Below are 17075 nucleotides of genomic sequence, written 5' to 3'. Positions count from 1 at the left end.
CCGGTGACGTCACCGGCGGGGATTCCCGGCGCGAGAGTGGCTGGTCACGTGACCGCTAAAGCGTGCCGCGCTTTGCGGGTATAATCAGCTACACCTGTTGATCACGTGACCACCGAAGCACGCCACGCTTGAGAGGCGTGGCTTTCGGTTTCTGGTTGTGCTTTATAATGCAGCCCGATAAATGGGCTTTTCAGTGTTCCCGAGTTGGTTTTGAGAATAAATATCTTCTCGGACGAGTTTGTGTCTTGCCCGTCATTTCGTCCGTATCAAGCAAGAGCCCCGGCTCTTCAATACTACAACTTGCGTGATGAAGATGATGATGAATTAGCTGTGCAGTACTGATGACGATGAAGGTGATGACGATGATGAATGTACTGGCGTTTTCCATACGCACGACTCTTTGTCTACCCTTCTACTGTACACTATGTACAGTATTTTATTTCTTGTAATATGTTTTAAATACTGTATTTTTCTTATTTCTTTACGTTTTTTTATTTTTTAGGCTAGAAAATGCTTATTTTACCACAAAAATATTTAAAATAATAGTATATAAAAATACATTTATACCGCAAAATCCCGCGATATAGCGAAAAATCGGCGATATAATTTTACATATACTAGCGAGAAAAACCCGCGATGTACCGAAGCCGCGAAAAGTGAACCGCGATATAGCGAGGGATGACTGCATATATATAAACTTGAATTTTATCAGCATATAAATTGTGCTGCATGTATGGATGTGTATTAGGCATAGATGATATGGGAAAATAGTAAAGAAAATCTTGCTGATTTGAACTATTGTGAGTTTTAAAACGGAATGCATTGTGCATCTTAAACCAAGGGGCAGACATGAACGCGCTGTTACGTTATTTATACTCAGAACGCGCTGTTACGTGTACCTGCAACATATTTGTTAATCTCGCACACCTATATTGGCATACTGGTGTCAGTAGTACTCACTGGGTGCATAGAAATGGATGAGCAACAGTTAAGGGGGTGTAAAAAAACACTTACTTGGATATTTTCTACAAAAGTAGGGGTTTCAATAAGTGGTACCATACACATGGGATTCATCAAATTAAGTTTTGGAGTTCAAACAAAGTCACTGGTTAACAGATGGGAATGGATAGTAAATAAATTCTTCGATGCTGGGTAAATGAAGTGAGATATTACAAAGACTTATTAGAGCTATTGTTCTTCCTTGCAGCAGTGGGAGAAAATTTAGATCCAACATAATGAATCTATAAATGAATGTGATAGGGATAATATCCTCAATTTGTACTAATTATTTGATTGTGGGTAAAGGAATTAATTAATCGTAGTGGATTGTTAACAAGCAGCCTGAAATGTCCTGAGAGTGTGCATCCATGTAATCAGAAATCCCAGATTTGTTTTTACAAACAACATTTTGGTAGAGATCTTATGTGGACGAATACTTGCTTGGTAGATAAAAACGGTACTGCATGTTGGCAGCCACTTCAGTGGCCATTTAGGCCGAACAAATAGGGAAAAACTGTAATTGAATATGTAATTTACAGATGAGTATTTGGGAAGTAAAAAGGGAATTTATTGATTTGGGAGACATTTTTCGAAGGTTTATTAAAGTGTTGCAATATGACATTTGGCAAGGAAAATTATTGGATGGGAAAATTAGATCTGTTTATAAAATGAGTTTGTTGACCCATTGAAGTTAATTCTTTGAATTGTTGTTTAATTAGCATTTTGAGCTCAAATTGGAAATAGTTTGGTAGAGCTTTGGTTAAAACCTTTGGTTGCAGTGTTTTGGAACAAATTGATAAACCGTAGGAGGTTGATAAGAATATAAACAAATATGGACCTAAAATAGAAAGATTGTTATGATGATATGAATAATACTGAGATTAAAAGATTAAATCAAGTGATGTTGCAAATGAAACAGTAGAATTAAGATAATGGCATAACGACAATGTTATGAGTTGTGTCAATTACAATATCAGTGAACTCATATCACCACGAGTGACACACTGTTAGAAAAAAGAGGGAAAAGAAAAAGTGGAGAGGAATTATGGTAATAATACATTATGTTTAATTTGTTGGTTTGGAAAAATTGTTGTTGGGAATTAGGTATTCCCGTTTGTGATTGTAATCATATACAATGCTATTCTTAGTTTAGTAATAAAATACATACCTGATTGAATATTATTTGTGTGACGCATATAAATGAATATAACTTTTGTGTCAAGGAAAAACAACAAATTGTTGAATGTGAAACTGTCGGAAGATATACATGATTATGCTGATTTCATGGTAAGATGTACCCTATCTGATTCAGTGTGTGCGGAAAGCAGATTCAGATGTGACTGAGCATAAGGATAAGACGAGATCACATTTTGGAGGGATTGCTAATGGAATTGGGAAGAAGTTCGAGAAAGAAAATTTGTGGCTAAAAAATGAAGTTAATCGTGGCATACACCCTCTTTCTCAAAGAATGATGAAGACATTCTCCCGTGTAACTTGGAGATGAATGCTTACCTTCACCAAGGAAATTTATGTGACCATTTGCCTGGATCACACTGCAACATATGAAAGAAAGGCGATCACTTACTCTTGTTCGAAGGCTTCGAACATTCACCACATCAGAAGTTGCAGGACAACGACATTTTACCTGCAACCTCTGTGAAATGCGGGGACATATGTTATTACTTCACCAACGTCCGGGGAACCAGCATGGAGCTGCAAAAAACGGCTGTGCCCTTGTCACAACAGCTGTGCACGATTCTGCTGGTTGCTCCTGGTAAGGATCATGAATGACCTGAACACCATGGTCCCAACATCAGTGTGGATGCATCCGGCATCCCTGTTCCACATCTTGCTGGCCAATCAACGTCACACCAATACTTGCTGCCCACTCACAATGAGGGAGGAGGCAAGTCGACTACAACTGGGTGAAGGCCTTGTTCAGGAATTACTATGGTTTACAGCAAAAAAGTGGCAAGAATGCTACAAGGAGAGCAGGGTCAGTCTATGACTCCGCAGTGTTACCACAACAGCGAAATCCTACACGAAGTAGTGCAGGAGCTATGAAGACATTAGGAGAAAATGTTTCATACCAGGATTCAAACACAAGTGATCAGCCCTTCCTTTCAAACAAAGTCAACATTTGTGTGGAGGCAAACGTTTTTTGCCAGATGGTGCAGATGCTTTATAAAACTTGAAAATGAAGTGAAATTGTTGTATCTTGGTGATGGTGAAGTGTTGTTTTGAAAATATATTTGTGATGCAAATGCAATAGATTGAACGATATGGAAGGAGTAAATGACCAACGAAATGTTTTGTGATTCTTGCAGGATGACGGTGTATGCCCAAGGGAATTTGATTACCAAAGTGATTGATTATTTACTTATACTTGTAATGATGTTTACTTGTAGTGATTGATTGTTTACTTATATTGATGTTTAGATTAATGGTTAATATAAACAAAAAACAAAAAGATGAGGGAATTGTGGAAGTGTAACTCAGTGTAACTTATTAATTGGCACTGGTAACTTTATTAATTAACCTGGTAACAAAGCAGATACATTTTACATGCAAACTCTGTGAAAGACGAGTTTGTACATGAGTGTCAGGAATGCGCCCGAACATGATAATCTCTTGTCCACCTGGTCACAGCCCCTGGCTGAAGCACCCCCCTATCGTTTGGTAAACGGAACTCACAACAGGAGGGGAGCGAGCTGATACCAGGACTTGGTACATGCATGACCTCGGGGCATTAGCGGAGAGGGGATTAAGTCCAGTTTGTCCATATAAACGAGAGCAAACGTGGAGTCGACAGAACTTGCTACCAGAAGCTCTGACCAACGGGAGTGGCAGAGGAACATCAGCCGAACGAGAAGGACCATGCGAAAAGAGTTAACCTGATCCATTATATTATGCGGTATTATTTGGTAAATGGAATGAAGTGAATAACCAGTTAATAAACCAGACCTTTTGTAAACCTGTGTCCGGTCATTGGAGTCCTGAGTCTCTCAGCTACAAATTCCCCTACAAGAGTGATGGAAATGAATGTAGAAGGAAGTAGAGGACGGGGAAGACCGAGAAAGACTTGGCTAAAGATGGTGGAAGAAGAAATGCGGGCAAGGGGGTTAACAAGGAGAGATGCAGAAAATAGGGCAAAATGGAGAAGATTGTCATGGGGGCCACAAGGCTAACCCCCGTTCACGTAGGGTAAATGACCTTAAAATGCATGTTGTTGTTTGTTTATGTGTTTCAATTCAGGCTCTTACACAGTGTGTGTGTGTGTGTGTGTGTGTGTGTGTGTGTGTGTGTGTGTGTGTGTGTGTGTGTGTGTGTGTGTGTGTGTGTGTGTGTGTGTGTGTGTGTGTGTGTGTGTGTGTAACAGGGTAAACCAGGAGATCCTGTGCCAATGAGAGTCAGGAGTGTGCTGGACGAATTCCAGGAAGAACCTATCAAAAGTACTCAACTGTATCAGGTGTCTAGTAATGTGAAAAAGCTTCCTTTTACCTTTAATATTATTTTCAGTGTTCCTCCCTAACCCTTAAATTTCCATGAATATTTACAGAATGTCCAAGATTTAACATGATTGGTCAGGTGGTCAATATGAAAGAGGGTTCCATTGCTGCTTGTGCTTGAGACGATTAGCTAACTCGATTATAATGCTGGTCCTGATTGTTTTCAGGAAGTACCCACAACTCAGGCTTCTGAAGACCTTGTGGGTCGTCCAGTTGAGCATCTTTCTGCTGCAAGGCATGTGACCGGTGAGGCGGTATTCATCTCAGATGAGGTTCCAAGACATGGAGAGCTGCATCTTGCCTTGCTCACAAGCACACGGCCTCATGCTCGCATCCTGTACGGGCTTCAGTATCCCTTTTATGGTTGATGAATTACTATTTGTTGGTTCACCAAGGCCATTTCTGTGCTATTCTGGTCTTATAACGTGGGCTTGGTAGTGAGAAGAAAAAATACTTTGGTGAAAAAGAGTAAAGAGAATTTTAAAAAGGAAAGAGAAATTTGGAGATGGTAAACTCGATGAGCTTTAAATACCTATTTTGTACATTTTCCAGAGAGGTGGATCCTTCTAAAGCGCTGTCTATTCCTGGTGTGCAAGCATACATTGGAGCTGCAGACGTTCCCGGCGACAACAAAATCGGCAGAATTGTAAAGGACGAGGAAGTATTTGCAAAACATAAGGTTAGACGAGTTGCAATAAGATTTTGCCTCAATTTTGGATTTATTGTCATCAAAGAAAGATGATGGATGATAGTATTGTGACGTCAAAAAAAGAGTCCGATAACCAGCACATCCTGATCATCAAATAAAGATGATGGGTGAGAGTATTGTGACATATCAAAGAAAGAGTCCGATAATTAACCAGCATATCCTGATCATCAAATAAAGATGATGGATGAGAGTATTGTGACATATCAAAGAAAGAGTCCGATAATTAACCAGGACATCCTGATCATCAAAGAAAGATGATGGATGAGAGTATTGTGACTTATCAAAAAAAGAGTCCGATAACCAGCACATCCTGATCATCAAATAAAGATGACGGATGAGAGTATTATGACTTATCAAAAAAAAGAGTCCGATAACCAGCACATCCTGATCATCAAATAAAGATGACGGATGAGAGTATTATGACTTATCAAAAAAAGAGTCTGATAACCAGCACATCCTGATCATCAAAGAAAGATGATGGATGAGAGTATTGTGACATCAAAAAAAAGAGTCTGATAACCAGCACATCCTGATCATCAAAGAAAGATGATGGATGAGAGTATTGTGACTTATCAAAAAAAGAGTCCGATAACCAGCACATCCTGATCATCAAATAAAGATGACGGATGAGAGTATTATGACTTATCAAAAAAAAGAGTCCGATAACCAGCACATCCTGATCATCAAATAAAGATGATGGATGAGAGTATTATGACTTATCAAAAAAAAGAGTCCGATAACCAGCACATCCTGATCATCAAATAAAGATGACGGATGAGAGTATTATGACTTATCAAAAAAAAGAGTCTGATAACCAGCACATCCTGATCATCAAAGAAAGATGATGGATGAGAGTATTGTGACATCAAAAAAAAGAGTCTGATAACCAGGACATCCTGATCATCAAAGAAAGATGATGGATGAGAGTATTGTGACTTATCAAAAAAAGAGTCCGATAACCAGCACATCCTGATCATCAAATAAAGATGACGGATGAGAGTATTATGACTTATCAAAAAAAAGAGTCCGATAACCAGCACATCCTGATCATCAAATAAAGATGACGGATGAGAGTATTATGACTTATCAAAAAAAGAGTCTGATAACCAGCACATCCTGATCATCAAAGAAAGATGATGGATGAGAGTATTGTGACATCAAAAAAAAGAGTCTGATAACCAGCACATCCTGATCATCAAAGAAAGATGATGGATGATGGTATTGTGACTTATCAAGAAAAGAGTCCGATAACCAGCATATCCTGATCATCAAAGAAAGATGATGGATGAGAGTATTGTGACTTATCAAAAAAAGAGTTCGATAACCAACATATCCTGATCATCAAATAAAGATGATGGATGAGAGTATTGTGACTTATCAAAAAAGTCTGATAATTATTAACCAGCATATCCTGATCATCAAACAAAGATGATGGATGAGAGTATTGTGACATCAAAAAAAAAGAGTCCGATAATTAACCAGCCTATCCTGGTCATCAAATTAAGTTGATGGATGGTATTGTTACTTATCAAAGAAAGAGTCCGATAATTAACCAGCACATCCTGATCATCAAAGAAAGATGATGGATGAGAGTATTATGACTTATCAAAAAAGAGTCCGATAATTAACCAGCACATCCTGATCATCAAATAAAGATGATGGATGATGGTATTGTTACTTATCAAAGAAAGAGTCCGATAATTAACCAGCACATCCTGATCATCAAATAAAGATGATGGATGATGGTATTGTTACTTATCAAAGAAAGAGTCCGATAATTAACCAGCACATCCTGATCATCAAATAAAGATGATGGATGATGGTATTGTTACTTATCAAAGAAAGAGTCCGATAATTATCCAGCACATCCTGATCATCAAATAAAGATGATGGATGAGAGTATTGTGACTTATCAAAAAAGAGTCCGATAATTAACCAGCACATCCTGATCATCAAATAAAGATGGTGGATGAGAGTATTGTGACTTATCATAAAAGAGTCCGATAATTAACCAGCACATCCTGATCATCAAATAAAGATGATGGATGATGGTATTGTTACTTATCAAAAAAGAGTCCGATAATTAACCAGCACATCCTGATCATCAAATAAAGATGATGGATGATGGTATTGTTACTTATCAAAGAAAGAGTCCGATAATTAACCAGCACATCCTGATCATCAAATAAAGATGATGGATGATGGTATTGTTACTTATCAAAGAAAGAGTCCGATAATTAACCAGCACATCCTGATCATCAAATAAAGATGATGGATGATGGTATTGTTACTTATCAAAGAAAGAGTCCGATTAATTAACCAGCACATCCTGATCATCAAATAAAGATGATGGATGAGAGTATTGTGACTTATCAAAAAAGAGTCTGATAATTAACCAGCACATCCTGATCATCAAATAAAGATGATGGATGATGGTATTGTTACTTATCAAAGAAAGAGTCCGATAATTAACCAGCACATCCTGATCATCAAATAAAGATGATGGATGAGAGTATTGTGACTTATCAAAGAAAGAGTCCGATAATTAACCAGCACATCCTGATCATCAAATAAAGATGATGGATGAGAGTATTGTGACTTATCAAAAAAGAGTCCGATAATTAACCAGCACATCCTGATCATCAAATAAAGATGATGGATGAGAGTATTGTGACTTATCAAAAAAGAGTCCGATAATTAACCAGCACATCCTGATCATCAAAGAAAGATGATGGATGAGAGTATTGTGACTTGTCAAAAAAAAGAGTCTGATAAATTAACCAGCACATCCTGATCTTTTTTTTTTGGACAGAGATAAAAGATCATTGAAAAGCCAAAGATTTTAGAACTTCCTTCTTTCATCAATAGCTGTGCTTTAATGGGTCTTTGGCAAAATTTTAAAGTACAAAGTTTTTTTCATATTCAACAGCCTTGATACGTCAATATTTACACATAGGTTGATCTACCTTGAAATAAATTGAGGCTTTTTAAAAACTTGAGTGGAGAAATAAGAATGAAATTAAACAAATTGGAATTTGACTTTGATTGAATGAAAGTTAAAATGTGTGTGCAGATTTATGGCCAGTATATGCCGGTTTTATACATTAACTAGCCGAAAGCACCCGGTGTTGCCCGGGTTCTTTTTGAATGAATTTACTCCTATAATTCAGCTTTTACTCGCGGCCGTAGAAGATTGACTACTATAATTTAGCTCAGCTTTTAATTGCGAAATCGGCCCGGCCCGGCCGAGGTGGGCCTCGACCGGTCTCGCCACCTAGCCTATAACCTTCCCGGGGCCCGTCCCGACATTTTTGGTTCTTTTTGAATGAATTTACTACCATAATTCAGCTTTTACCCACGGCCGTTGAAGATTGACTACTATAATTCAGGTTTTTTTTTTTTTTTTTTTTTTTTTTTGTAAACTGAATCGAGGCTCGTGAAAGAGCTAACATTTATTTCACAAACAAATCAACCAGACAAACAAAATATACAAAAAGAGGGAGCGGAAGACAAGATGGGGAGAGAAGGGGAAGCACACAACCACAACATTTGAGAGCAGGGAGAAGTGTGGGAGGGAGAGGGCTTGGGGGCAGGAGGCGTGGGAAGGGGGGGGGGGGGGAGGGGGGAGAAGTATAAAACACAAGGGGACCGAAATTAGCGGGGGTAGAAAAGATCAAGGTTTTGGATGGGGGAGGATAAGAGATGGTGGTGAACAGCTGTTTTAAAGACCTGGAGGGTGGAGTGGGATTGAAGAGAGTGAGGGAGTTTGTTCCAGAGGCGGGAGAAAAGAGGAATGAAGGAGTGAAGCTGAGCAGAAAGTCTTGATTTTGGCAGTTTAACCATAAGAGGGTTGCAGGCAGATCTTGTGCGACCTGTAGGAATATTTGGGGGACAGAGCCCAGAGAGAGCTGGGGGAGCAAGGCCGGAGAGGAGTCGGTAGAAGCTCAGCTTTTAATTGCGAAATGGGCCTGGCCCGGCGAGGTGGGCCTCGACCGGTCTCGCCACCTAGCCTAAAACCTTCCCGGGGCCCTTCCCGACATTTTTTGCATTGGAGGTTTCCTCCTATCTTTCACCGTTCAGGAGATTAGCTTGCGCAGACAAACAAACAAAAACTCTCTTTTATATAATATATAGATTTATCTTTGTAAATAAAGTATTGACTCATGGAATAAAGAGGTGATAGAGTAGAGGCAACAACACACTAGCTGTGCTTGTGCAATGAGACAATACGTGACATGAGGAGATGAACCAACAGGTGGAGGAGAGTGAAGAGGAAGACAAACGGAGTAACCTGCGAGTATGCGGGGAGAGGTAAGGGAAGGTTAATGAAGTTATAAATGATAACGTTTAGTCATTCGTATCATAGGGACATCGTGCCATCAGTCAGTGACTCGTTCGGCCCACTGGTAGCGGCATTTCAAACGGGCATGACTCCTGCTAGTGTAGTGCTTCCTGGAGGAATCTTTTCAGGATGACAACAATAACTCGCCGACTCTTTGCGAAAGTTACTGCATGATGTTTAACAGGTAACTAATGTTCAGAGACGGGTCCTGCGGGTTAACGTATTCATCAAAAGACATCATGGGATCTTTAACATCCATCACATAATGTTAGAAGGCTTGTTTTCACGTAAATGTCAAACAATTATATAGGGAGGTTCTCCAGGCCGGAAGAAAGAAGAACAAAGGAGTGGAGGTGAGCAATAAGAATTTATTTTACAAGGTCACAAAGAGAGGGTTGCTGGAAGAACACCTGCAACTTGGAGGGAATGGGTAAGGATGTAAAAGCAAAGGCAGCAAGAAGAGGTGGAAAACAGAAGCCATAAAGGTCTCCATGATGAAAATAGAGCAGAGGGTCTGTGCTTCTTCCTCTTTGTGGGAGATACCAATGATGCTGAGATTTTAATTCCACAGCATCCAGGAGAGAGTTGTAAAAACGAGCAGCACCAACCTACAAGGGGAGCAGCACTCGATGGATCTAGGGGCAAAGGCATTTGTAGTCTGTGAGAAGTGAATATTTACCAGGAAAGATTTGTTACAACAGAAATCGAAGAGTTGCACCTTGTTTGTCGCGATGAATGTTTGCTCTGTAGAAGGCGACCTGAGGGGACGGACTGGCAGAAGAGAGTTGTCTGGGGAAAATCGAGAGCAGCACAACAGGATTGCAGAAGTGCCACTGATTTTGATGACTTCCCATCGCTGAGCAAAGTCAAAGCTGTCTGAACGTTCTCTACTTTTTTGGGAGGTGAAAACGTGTTTGTGAGGCAGTGGGGATGAGGGGGGAGCGTTGGAAAAGAGATTGATGAGTTGTGTGCACAAGCTATGGAGGCAAAGGCTGAGTTTAGACTCTCTGTCGTATCTTGAATGAAGTCAGGTCACGCCAGTCTTTTGGGACTGTCACTGGTAACAGGTAACCCAGTGCTACCTGCCACATGGTGGGGTTGTCGGCGACTAAACCGACACCTCTCACTGGCTTTGCTCGTGGGGAGATGACTGTGACACCCTGCCAGGACCAAAACAACACCTGACAATGGGCGGATGATCTCCTGTAGGGAGCCAACTAACGGCCATCCAGTAAGGAGATGGTGTCTCCTAAAAAAACTGGACCGGTTTGCTGCAAAGACTTTAGAAATGGTACTTGCTGCTTCCTTGCTGTGGTCTGAGTGGGCATCGCTGGTACCCAGAGTATCCCAGGAAGTAACAGTAGTGACGGCACTTCCCTCAAGCTCAGTGGCTGAGTTAAGTGTTTGTCTCGTTTGTGTGTGTGTGTGTGTGTGTGTGTGTGTGTGTGTTTGTCAGCTCCATTATGAGCCTTAGCCCATGCATAGAAAAAAAAAGTCAGCTGGAATGGCATTTCAGATGAGGGAGGGGTTGGAGCGACAGACTTGACTGGGGGAAACCAAGACTTTGAGTAAAGATGCGGCTTGGACAGTTTCATCATCAGGTTTGCCAGATAATGTTTCCTGGCTAACTTGAGGATGGATACGCTCTTGGTGTGAACCTTGCAAAGTGACTTCTTCCTTGATCTGGTGAACTTTCCATGATGAAGCTGTTGGAAAGACACTTCCTCATCGCAAGATTCAGTGTACAAGGGTCTTGGTGGTTATGGCAGATAGGATGGGATTTATTTACATTTGTTTGTAAAGATGGATGATGTTAAATTGGTTCTGAAACAGAAATTGCATTTTGCTGCAAAAAATTTTTTTATTTTTAAATATGTAGAAGGCTCCAGGCAGAGACTATGTCGTCCTCATCGAGGCCAGGCCTAAATAAAAGAGCTGCATATCACCTACCTAAAATGTATCACACATTATTATTTATGGATATCATTTACACCATTCTTTATGTCAACCAGGTAACTTGTGTGGGCCAAGTTATTGGAGCTGTAGCAGCAGATTCTGCAGAACTGGCACGGAGGGCTATTGCTGAGGTGCAAGTCACGTATGCCGACCTCGAGCCAGTCATCATCACTATTGAGGTGAGAGCTTGTCCATCAATTCATAACTTAATTAATTTTTTTTTTTTTGATTTTTTGTACACAGAATCGAGGCTCGTAGAAGAGCTAACACATTGAACATGAAAACATGCACAGGCACATAAAACATGCAATGAAAGGAACGGGAGACAAGAGGGGAGAGAGGTAAGCACACAAGCACAGCATAAGAGAACAGGGACGTCAGTAGATCTGTGGAAGGGAGAGGGTTGGGAGAGGATGGAGGGGTACACTGCATAAAGCAAATGAACACTACAATGAATTTCAGGAAAAAGTTGGCGATTGAAAGAGGCGGATTTGGGGTGTTTTCACAGGGGTAAAAAAGATCAAGGTTTTGGATGGGGGAAGATAAGAGATGGTGGTGAACAGCTGTTTTAAAGACCTGGAGGGCGGAGTGGGATTGATGAGAGTGAGGGAGTTTGTTCCAGAGGCGGGAGAAAAGAGGAATGAAGAAGTGAAGGTGAGCAGAGAGTCTTGATTTTGGCAATTTCACCAGAAGAGGGTTGCTGGCGGATCTTGTGTGACCTGCAGGAATGTTTGGGGGACACAGCACAGATAGAACAGGTGGAGATAGGTCAGATAAGAGTCGGGAGAAGACAGAAAGATCATCTGCCAGCATCTTGGAAATCAGCAAACATTACCGCTTTACACAAAAAATGTGCAAAAACAGATCCTTGCAACTACAGACCAATCAGCCTGCTCCCAATTATCAGCAAAGTCATGGAATCCATCATTGCTTTGGATATCAAATCCTTCCTCTTCTCCAATGGCTTGATCTCCGATAATCAATTTGGATTCAGACCGGGTCATTCTACTCTGGACATGCTGCTTCTGCTATCTCAACAATGGATGGAGGTCCTCAATGCCAAACAGGAAATCACAGCTGTCTCCCTTGACATATCACGTGCCTTCGATACGGTCTGGCACCCCGCTCTGCTCACCAAACTCTCCTCCTATGGTATCCATGGAAATCTCCACTCGTGGCTTGCGGACTTCCTCTCTGGTCGTAGGCAACGTGTGGCCCTGAATGGAATTCTCTCATCTCCCCTCCTGTTCTGGCTGGAGTTCCCAAAGGTAGTGTTCTGTGCCCTGTGCTATTTCTGGTCTTCATCAATGATCTCTCCGACTCTCTGGAAAATCCTCTCCATCTCTTTGCTGATGACTCCACTATCTGCCGCTCCATTCCTCATCCGTCAGATCGGCAGTCTACAGCCCCCCTCACTCTGTGCAGACTTGGACAAAATGACAGACTGCTCAAACAAGTGGAACATGTCTTTCAATCCTGACAAATCTCACACTCTTACGATGTCTCTCCGAAAAGACCGACTGGAAAACCCTTCCATCTACTTTCTAAATAATCCTCTCCAAGAAGTTCTGTCACTCAAGCTTTTGGGTCTCACTTTCTGCCATGATCTTTCTTGGGAAAACCACATTTCCAAGCTGGCCTCCAAAGCCAGTCACCGACTGGGCATCCTCCGTCGTGCGAAATCCTTCCTTGGCACACTTGAGCTCCTCACCACATACAAGGCTTTCATCCGCAGCTCAATGGAATACTGTTCCCCTCTCTGGGCTGGTGCTCCTGCCTCACACCTAGCTCGGCTTCACACTGTTGAAACCAAAGCTTTCAGAATCATTGGAATCTCCTGCGATGAAGCTAACTCTGAGGGCCTTTCACTCAATCACCGCAGGCAGGTTGGTGGTCTTTCTGTCTTCCACCGACTCCTCTCCGGCTATGCTCCCCCAGCTTTCTGTGCTCTTTCCCCCTAATATTCCTACAGGTCTCACAAGATCTGCCAGCATCCCTCTTATGGTTAAACTACCAAAATCTAGGCTCTCTGCTCACCTTCACTCTTTCATTCCCCTTTTCTCCCACCTCTGGAACAAACTCCCCCATTCCCTTCAATCTCACTCCTCCCTCCAGTTCTTTAAAACAGCTGTTCACCACCATCTCTTATCTTCCCCCATCCAAAACCTTGATCTTTTCTGCCCCCGCTAATTCACCCCAGATACACTTTTTTGAAATTCCCACTTCTTTCCTGGAAGTCCCTATATATATATATATATGTATATATATATATAAGGACTTCCAGAAAAGAAGTGGGAATTTCAAAAAAAAAAAAAAAGTGTATCTGGGGTGAATTAGCGGGGGCAGAGAAGATCAAGGTTTTGGATGGGGGAAGATAAGAGATGGTGGTTAACTGCTGTTTTAAAGAAACACTTCCTGGACTTTCCTGGACTTTCCTTTCCTGGAGGACTTTCCTGGAAGTCCTTGCAGTGTTCATATGTTTTATACCTCTCCCACCTCCCCCCAAGCCCGCTCCCTCCCACATTTCTCTCGATGTCCCTGCTCTCAAATGTTGTGTTTGTTTCCTTCCCCCTCTCTCCCCATCTTGTCTACCGCTCCCCTTATTTTGTGTTTTATGTGTCTGTTTGACTTTTTGTGTGATTAATATTAGCTCTTTCACGAGCCTCGATCTTGTATACAAAAAAAAAAAAAAGACGAGATGGGATAAATCTGTGCATGAGAGAGAGCAGTTTGCTTTGGAAGAATTCCCAGGAAGAGTTGATGTCAGAGGCATTAGAGATGGGAGACCAGTCCAGATGATTTATGGCTGCTTGAAGACCGTGCCAGTCGGCCTGAGTGAAATGCCAGACTCGTCGATGCTGAGGAGGCTCTCTGAGAATGACCAGAGAGATGTCCACTTTAACAAGCACATGATCAGATGAAGCGATTGGAGCAGAAGAAGAGCAGCAGACATTTGCAGGGAAGTTAGTCATAACCAAGTCTAGAAGAGAAGACACTCCATTGACTGAGGTCCGGGTCGGGAAATTGACAGATTGTGTCAGTCACAGTTGGTCGCAGAAGTCCTTTGCTGAGGTGCCGTGGCAGGTGAGAGAGGTACCCACACCCATCTAGCTGGCATGATGATAGTTGATGTCACCACATATGAGGAAGAGAGAGTTGGGATGAGTAGATAGAAGTTGGTCCATGTTGTCAGACAGCAAAATGTAAATGGAGTCATCACTGTTTGGAGGACGGTACAACACACATATGAACAAAAGGTGGGAGCGGAGAGGAAGCCGTAGCCACAGGTACTCCTGGGGGTGGGGTTGAGAGAGGGCAGTGCAGGGAGAGTGAGGAAGAGAGTTTTTGATAAAGATAGCAACCCCACCTCAAGGACGAGGCTCAGGTCTATCATACTGGAGGAGGGAGTAACCAGGAAGAGATATTAAGGAAGCAGAGACACTGAGCTGTACCACAAGAGAATTATTTTCTCTCAAATGCATTGGATTATAAAGAATGACCGCACTGTGGTCACAACCTGTGACAAAATCTGGTAACAGGCTGATTGGGAAACACGTATTTAAAGCACTCATAAAAGATGAACAGTGTGATTAAGAAACACACATTTAATGCGCTATTAAAAATTAAATTGACGCCTCTTATCCATGTCACCCTTCCCAAGGTTATATCAGAATGAGCTGATTTGGCACACAATCACAGATTGTTTAACCCCAATGTGGGGTCGTTCAAAAAACGCTATTGTTTTTAGTAATCTGCGTAACGCAACACTTGTTTACGTAACCTAATGCTTGATTACGTAACGTAATGCTTGATTACCGTGCGCTATGATGTACCGTGCCTTCTGACAGCCTTGATTAAACCTTACTATTATTCAACATATGATTAGATTTTTCGGGATTCCTCATCGTGAATAACACTGGACCCAAACAAAGCCAATGGAAATTTAATACAACAACCTGGGCAGTGTATAATCAGAACAGGCCTAATGTGTTAGGTCCACCAGAAAACCAAGGTGGCAGCCATATCATTTCGTCTCTGTGCTATGGTGGGTGGAGTCAAGCGACAGATGTGGGTGTGGTCCAGCAGCTTTTTGACCAATAGGTGCACATTTCAAAAACCGACCCAAACAAGGACCCCCAACAACAATGATGACATCAACACAAAGCTCCTGTCGACCTGCGAAATGTCACAAGTAAAAAGGCCATGAGACTTTGACGATTGTACTGAATGGTATGATTGAGCATATCAACATTACAAAAAGTTGAAGAGAAAATAGACACAAATTTTGGAAATATTTTACTTTGCGTACTCTGAGATTGTATCTCATATTGTTCATGAAATTTTGTGAATTTCCCATTTTTTATTTGGAGGCAGACACGTTTTCCACTTGTGTATCTATAATTGGCTATAAAACATCACATGATTTTCACAACCAATTAGGGACCAACGTCGGCAATGTTGCCTGCACACAATTATTTGGATGTTCACCATGTTTACAAGTTTTTTTGCTTCATGGTGCTTTTTTCATCTGATGGTTACATAATGACTTTCTATGAATTGTCAGTTTTTGAATATGAACAGTAGTCATAGTTTCAATAAATAATTAATCGATTAATTGATTGATCGATAAATAAAAATTTATCCTTTGTAGCCACATCACTTTGTCACTATCGTGTCCAAATATCAGCGTCCGAGCTCAAAAGGTGACTGAGATATTGCCCAGATGAGAAAAACAAAAAAAAATATTAATAACGAAATTAAATAAATAAGTCATTAAATAATTAAATAATTAATCAGTTGGCTAATAGAATACATAATCCACCACCGTTTCATCCGAATCTGTAACTTTTTTTAAAATTAATCATTTAAGTCATTTATCGATTAATTGATTAATCAATAAATCAAAAATTGCCTTTATAGCCACGTCAATTGGTCACTGCATAGTGCCTCACTGAATTGGGAAACAAATTATTTTAAGGTCAAAATGTCAAAGGTCAGCTCAAGGTCAAAGTTATAAAATCATCAATTTTCATCCAATTGACTTGAAAATTAAACAGCAATTGCATAGTGCCTCACTGAATTGGGAATGCAACTATTTAGGGGTCAACAGGTCAAAGATCAACTATAGGTCAAACTTCTAAAATCATCAATTTTCATCTGAACAATCATCAATTTTAACCCGATTGACCTGAGCTTTGATTAAGATCATCAACTTTAATTTTAATGAAGTGGACTATTTGATGTATCCATGGCAACTTTTTATTTTGAGGAGGGTGGATTTTGCAAGTACCGTGATCTGCATGACGTCTTATTGTCTTTTTGTTTTTACTCTCAGTGTGAAAGTTCAATTTTGCTTTCCCTTTAATTTGCTTCAAGTGGAATGATTAAAAACTTTCTTTAAGACTTCACTGCTGCAAAAACGAGCTCATCATCATCAATTTAAGTAGACATAGAAAGTAACATCGTGAAATTATATGCAGGACTGGAAATATAAAGATAGAAACTGCAGAATTACATTCACCTCGAGGTTTTGTCCAACTGCAAACATTCAGGTTTGAAA

At 40.8% G+C, this 17075-nt stretch overlaps 1 protein-coding gene across 1 annotated transcript in view; it reads left to right on the top strand.

Annotated features, from left to right (window-relative positions):
- LOC144893223 (xanthine dehydrogenase/oxidase-like) overlaps nucleotides 1-17075 on the top strand; it is a 268917-nt gene that overhangs the window by 177489 nt on the left and 74353 nt on the right. The window contains exons 17-20 of the mRNA XM_078782951.1: nucleotides 4379-4468; nucleotides 4676-4845; nucleotides 5061-5187; nucleotides 11572-11694. Of these exons, the coding sequence (XP_078639077.1) occupies nucleotides 4379-4468; nucleotides 4676-4845; nucleotides 5061-5187; nucleotides 11572-11694 (510 nt within the window). The remainder of the gene's footprint in view (nucleotides 1-4378; nucleotides 4469-4675; nucleotides 4846-5060; nucleotides 5188-11571; nucleotides 11695-17075) is intronic.

The sequence above is a fragment of the Myxine glutinosa genome, chromosome 8, assembly GCF_964187855.1.
Source record: "Myxine glutinosa chromosome 8, kmMyxGlut1.1, whole genome shotgun sequence".
Classification (NCBI taxonomy): Eukaryota; Metazoa; Chordata; class Myxini; order Myxiniformes; family Myxinidae; genus Myxine; species Myxine glutinosa.
Note: the sequence above shows the minus strand (reverse complement) of the source record. Positions and strands in the feature narration are given on the sequence as shown.